Consider the following 6,031-nt stretch of genomic DNA (forward strand, 5'->3'; position numbering starts at 1 on the left):
GGGAGAAGGCGAACACTGCGGGAAGAGGGGCCAGGCCACAGTCACTGTAGACCCGCTGGTGCCACGACCAGATCAGCTCAAACAGGGACCTCCCTTAACCCGATGGGGTATTTCCGTGTTAACCACACTGTGCTTTTGCTCCCCAAAGACTTCTCCTATCAACTTCTTTCTGCAATTGTGGCCAAAACACCCCCCCACCCCCACCCCCGGCTGTGTTCTCAATTCCCAGCTGGTGGTGGTCAGAGCCCACCCGGTGACCCACACTCAGAAGGCAAACGTCAGACACTTACTAACTGTTGAGATAAACATGATGCAGAATCCCGTGAACATTGGAATTGGATAGCCGATTCTGCAAAACAGAACCACAATGAAAACCTGGTGACTGCTTCGTATTTGTATAAGCCTTTATATTGAGTCTCTCCTGCTTGCCCTTTGGGATCAGGTGGATAAGTGTTTGGTCAACTTTTCTAAAAATTCATATAGTTGGTGCTTCCTATATGACCTTTCTGTGTTTGACTGTCTTGGAACGTGAATACATTTACGGATTGCCACTCTGAAATTTCTCTGGAATAAATGTTAATAAAATATTGGCAAGTAACCCAGAACACGTTCAAATACACAGCCCCTGTTTCCATCATTTTGTAAAAATTTCTTTATAGTCTTTGCTAGAGCTACCCCAAAGGGACAGCTGCAATCAAATGACTCTAGTAAAAGGTCATCAAGCCATTCAACAGGCAGCAGACGCAATGGCACTACATCTAAGAGGCATTAGGAAGCAAGGAAATTTTCAGATCTGTCTTCACGTTGACCCCAATGAAGCCAGCTGAGAAAGACCGACCTTGTTTTCTGTGCAAAAATTCAACATCCTATTCGCTCTGTAAGACCACTGTCTGTACAGGGCTCTGCTACCAGGCGGACAGGGGAGGTGGGGAGACCTTGGCCTCCTGGCATCACACCCCTGCCTGGACACCTGGCCCTGCCACTTAACCCAGGCAAATCTCCCCTCGGCCCCGCAGAAAGACCACCACCCACCTCCCAGAGCTGGAGTGGGTATGAAATGAGATATGGATGTTAAACTGCTACCAGGGCATCCGGAACAGAAAAAGTGCCTCAGAGATTTTGTTTCCTCCCTCCTTCTCTTCCTTTTTTCCTCTCTGTTTCTGCAGATTAAGCAAGCAGGTTGGTCCCCGCCATATGGACAGGGCATGAGAGTGAAGGCAGCTTCTTTCCCTCCCACGACCTGGCCTGAGAGGGGCCAGCACTGGCTGAGCTACTGCCCTAATGGAGACCTGTGTCAGCCCAGAACAGCCCTGAGCATCTCCAGGCCTCATCTCCCTCCAGCCCTGGACCCTTCAGATCCTGGAGAGAAACCAAATGAGGAACAGGAACCCTGAGTCCCAGTCAAGCAGCCTGGGAGGGCTCTTCTACTCCAGGCTTGAACAAAAAAATCATAACACAATACCTTCACCTTAAGGTTACACTCCATTCTCCAAGCACTTACGCATGAGCTCAATGATCTGATAAGGGCAGACGACCACCTCCCCATTTTACAGATGAGGAAATTGAGGTACAAAAAAATGACTTGTCTAATGTCCTAGGGCTCATTTCACTCAGGGCCATTCAATCGAGCCCAGGACTTTTCCTTGCAAACTTTACTACCCCCTCAGGTATATGCCAAAAGGCATACGTGGCTTTAAACAGAACCCTTCTAAAAGTTCTGGGCACACTTACAAATTTTTTTAACTGCTTCATGTGGGTCCAGAAACCAAACCAAACAGCATCAAATCATAGCATTCTCAGGCAGTCGCCCTCCCACAAACCCAGGCAAAGATTCCTCTACTGTGACCTGAAATGAGCTTGTAATTCACAAAGCAGGGCTTGAAGCCAATCCTGTGAACTAGGAAAGATACCAGAGTTCTGAACTGCAGTTCAGATGCCATCAAATGACAGCTTCTCCTGTCTCAACTAACACCGAGGTGACTGCTCTGTGCTCTTATTCATGTAGGAAAAGAAAGCCATTCACAACACCAGGTCCAACATGGCACTGCTGGATACTGTGAAGGAAACTTCCAGGAAACTCAGAGAACTCACAGGCAGTTTATTTTCTCAGCGACCATTGCGTGTCTGGGGGAAGAATGGACATACGACTGCGCTGGAATAAACACAGGCTTCTCATCCCTTTCAACATCCTACTTGGAAAACCATACATATGTCAAAGCTATCGGAATACCAGCAATATTATGTCCAGTCTACAGCCCAGCCACTGGCCAAGGTCACCTGGCGGGACACAGCTGAGGTGGGCTCCTCCTTACCAGGAGGCTCCAGCATTCCCAGAGACTATAAGGGTCACCTGTGATTCTCACCACAGTTCCGTGAGGTAGCTGGCTTTATGCCTATTTTCAGATGGCCACATTGAGGCTTGGGGAGCTGCCCCAAATTCAGCGCAGTGGGCATATCTCGTGTGTCTAAGGTGTGGCAGGGCCTGCTAGCATACACTTTGGTGGGGACACCAATCACAGGAGCAGAGGTTCACATGGGTTGAGTGGAACCCAGGGTCCACAGTATCTTTTGAAACCAGGTGGCTCCGTACCCACAGGGCTGTGTGCTTACGGAAGATTCTTTTTACCAAGGCCAGGTGCTGTGTTTTCGTTAAAAATGCTGTAGCTACTGTTTTGTCTTTTAATTCCTTTGGTATTTTAATAAAGCATGAATGGAATAACCAACCGGCAAAGCTAGAAGGAAATTCAAAGGCTGGCCAGTCCAAACCCCCAACACGGGTGAGAAAGCCGGGGTTCAGAGGTGAAGCAAGCCAATCGCTTCTGATGCCACCGGGCTCCCGCTACTTCCTGCTTGTTACCAGACACATGTGCCCTATGCTTTCAACATCAGCCAAGCCGCTGGCAGGGCTGCCCAGTGGAAAGTGCTGGGCAGCGTCCTTCCCTGGAGCTCAGCCCCACGGCCAGTGTGGCCCGAGGGCCAGCTCCTGGCTCTCCACCCTCAGACTCTCTTGGGCCCCTGAACACCGACCTCAGGAGACTTGCTCAAGGCCCCAGGGTCACTGAGTGATGGGCAGATCGCCACTGTCCTTTCTCCTTCCCCACAATGTCTCCTAAACGGACAGAACTCCAACTGACATTAGTCATAAATGTCTGATTCGGCCTCTTGTCCCAATTCAATGCCATCTCAAGTAAAGTGCTACTAAGCAGAGCCACGTCTGATGTGGCAAACCTTTAACCAAATATCGCTTTATCACCCCCTTGTGAGTCACCCTGGCCCACAGTCACCTTCACAGAGCATCAGGGAGCAGTTAATCCAGTTGAACAAAAATAAAAATCATATATTTGAATCCTAGAAAAAAGTGCAAAGCAATAAAAGTTATATTCATTACATATCCCCACCCAGTCAGCAGAGAAATCCCATGTCTCTAAATTGTCACTGGCAATCAGTACTTATTCTCTAATGCTCCTAACTAGCTTGGCTTTACCACAGAGATTAATGTAAGCTCTCTTCCCAGGCTTGCTAAGACCTGGGTTCCCTCTGCTGTGGTAAGTGACAAAAGCAAGGACACAGAACAGGGGACAGGGAAGGGTACAAACTGTCACCAGATGAGACAAGAGGTGACATCTCCCATTTCAATTACCTCAACATACTCCTAAAAGATGAGCAGCAGTAAGTGGAAAGGTATTTTACATTTGCTAGGATATACTAGGAAGCTTGTGGTCAACCATTTCATAAATAAAACAAAATCCTTAGGTTTAGCCCCTGGGTCTGTCTTTTTCAGCTATCAGATGTGTGTGGGGAATTACGTGAGCCTTGGATTTCTTATTCTCCAGGGTGTTCACCGACGCACACGTCACGTGAGGGCTTTGCTCCCATGAAAAGTACCCAATTCCACGGCCAGCTTCTTCTGATTTTGAAGCAAAGACGCTGTCACACTGTCTCCACCACCCTAATGACATCGAGGATGGGAAATCCCTTTCCAGAATAGCTGATTTCCCTGTCCATGGAGGAGCTTTTTGAAAAGGTCACTGCTTATTCCTACAAAGCCCACTTCAGACCAGTTGCCTGAAGCTAAAGGGGAAAAAAAAAAAAAAAAAACCCACAGTAGATTTTGTAGAGATTTCATGCCCTGTGGCTTTCTCCCTGTCTTTCAGACGTTAGCTAAGATTTGTGAGGAAAAATAACTGGCTTTCAAATATACTAGGTAACTATGGAAATAAATTAAGTCACTGACGCTGGCTTGATAAAAAGCAGGCCACTAACACAATGATGAGCCGGGGAGGGAACCATCCCCACCCCTGTTAACCCTTTCCCAAGCTGCCGGGTTCATTTGGAATATCCTGGGTCTAAAGATGCAACTACTATGTGAGCCTTACGTTAAGCAAGTGAACACCATGATGCCTCGTTCTTAACCTGACTTACAGAAGAGAGAAATGTAAAGGTGGTTTTCACATTGTTTACCAGCCTGGAACATTCCTTTTATGTGTGTATGGCTAAAATCCACTTGCCGGGACAAAAGACAACAGGTGCTGCTAGTATAAGTTCTTCTACCCCGTTTACTCACAACTGCAATCAAGAAATGAATACTTAAACTGGAATTATAAAATAAGTCACACAAGCCTCAAAGATGGCAATCAGACCAAGCAAGGCACCCACAGGCTTTGGAAAGTGCGTTACTGGACGTGTGATCACCACACTCGCCAAAATCAAAAGGTCCTTTGTTCCCTATCTGGTCACATCTTATTCAGTAAAAATATAGTTCCCAAAGAGTAAATGAAACAGGAATTACTTGTACCATATTAACAGCCAAATAAGCATTTAAATGCTTCCCAAGAATTGTCATTTTTTATTTTCAGGGTTTGGCATGATATCTTATCCAATATTTAAAACAGACAGGCAGCCTGCGTCCTGTGTCACCACAAAGCCGCTCACTCAGCAGCATCGTGACCATAAATTATGGGGCCCCAGGTTGTAACATGCGGGTTCGGATTATGACCTGTGTGATGTCGGGTGTCTCATTTCAGAGTGAGTCCCACTTACGGCAAGAAGCTTTAGAAAGGAGCAGCTCCAACCAGCCTGTCTCTATGGAGCTCCCCTCACACCTCTGGGGATGCAGGAGGCCTTTCTTTTCCCCACCATCAGAAGCACTGCAGAGACAGTGGGAAGCTGGACCAGCTCACATCACAGGCTGGAAAAAGATATTTTTCTAGGGCCAGGGAGGTGAGGGAGGATCCATGTCCCAAAAATCAGGCTGATTTTTCCTAAACTCCCTCCCATTGAATAAAAATAGCACCCAACAGCTTACTGTTTGGACCTTCCCTCATTCAGCCTGGCACATAAGGGAGAGCCCGAGTAGATGCAAAAAAAGCAAATTTTGACCTGCATTGTTTATATTTCGTAGCCAAAGGTACAAACTGTGTAACAGTAAGCAGATGGAAAGAACAGGAAGGAAGGAAGCCATTGGCCAGAGAGTCTGGACAAATGCTTTCTCCTCCTGAGTAGCAAACCCTTTTGCCTATAATATACTAAGACAGGGGCTTCCCTGGTGGCGCAGTGGTTGAGAATCTGCCTGCTGATGCAGCAGACACGGGTTCGAGCCCCGGTCTGGGAGGTTCCCACATGCCGCGGAGCAACTAGGCCCTTGAGCCACAGCTACTGAGCCTGCGCGTCTGAAGCCTGCGCTCTGCAACAAGAGAGGCCGCGATAGTGAGAGGCCCGTGCACTGCGATGAAGAGTGGCCCCCGCTCGCCACAACTAGAGAAAGCCCTCGCGCAGAAACGAAGACACAACACAGCCAAAAATAAATAAATGAATTAATAAATTCCTACCCCCAACATCTTCTTTAAAAGAATAAATAGGGCCTCCCTGGTGGCGCAGTGGTTGAGAGTCCGCCTGCCGATGCAGGGGATACGGGTTCGTGCCCCGGTCCGGGAGGATCCCACATGCCGCGGAGCGGCTGGGCCCGTGAGCCATGGGCGCTGAGCTTGCGCATCCGGCAACGGGAAAGGCCACGACAGTGAGAGGCCCACAT

The 6,031-nt window shown here is 48.2% G+C and overlaps 1 protein-coding gene across 1 annotated transcript in view; it reads right to left on the bottom strand.

The window, feature by feature from the left end:
- SLC18A2 (solute carrier family 18 member A2) overlaps window positions 1–6,031 on the bottom strand; it is a 40,763-nt gene that overhangs the window by 29,486 nt on the left and 5,246 nt on the right. The window contains exons 3-4 of the mRNA XM_007469589.1: window positions 291–349; window positions 6–15 (exon numbers count right to left, since the gene is read on the bottom strand). Coding sequence (XP_007469651.1) covers window positions 6–15; window positions 291–349 — 69 coding nt within the window. The remainder of the gene's footprint in view (window positions 1–5; window positions 16–290; window positions 350–6,031) is intronic.

The sequence above is a fragment of the Lipotes vexillifer genome, unplaced genomic scaffold (genome assembly GCF_000442215.2).
Source record: "Lipotes vexillifer unplaced genomic scaffold, Lipotes_vexillifer_v1.1 scaffold240, whole genome shotgun sequence".
Lineage (NCBI taxonomy): Eukaryota > Metazoa > Chordata > Mammalia > Artiodactyla > Lipotidae > Lipotes > Lipotes vexillifer.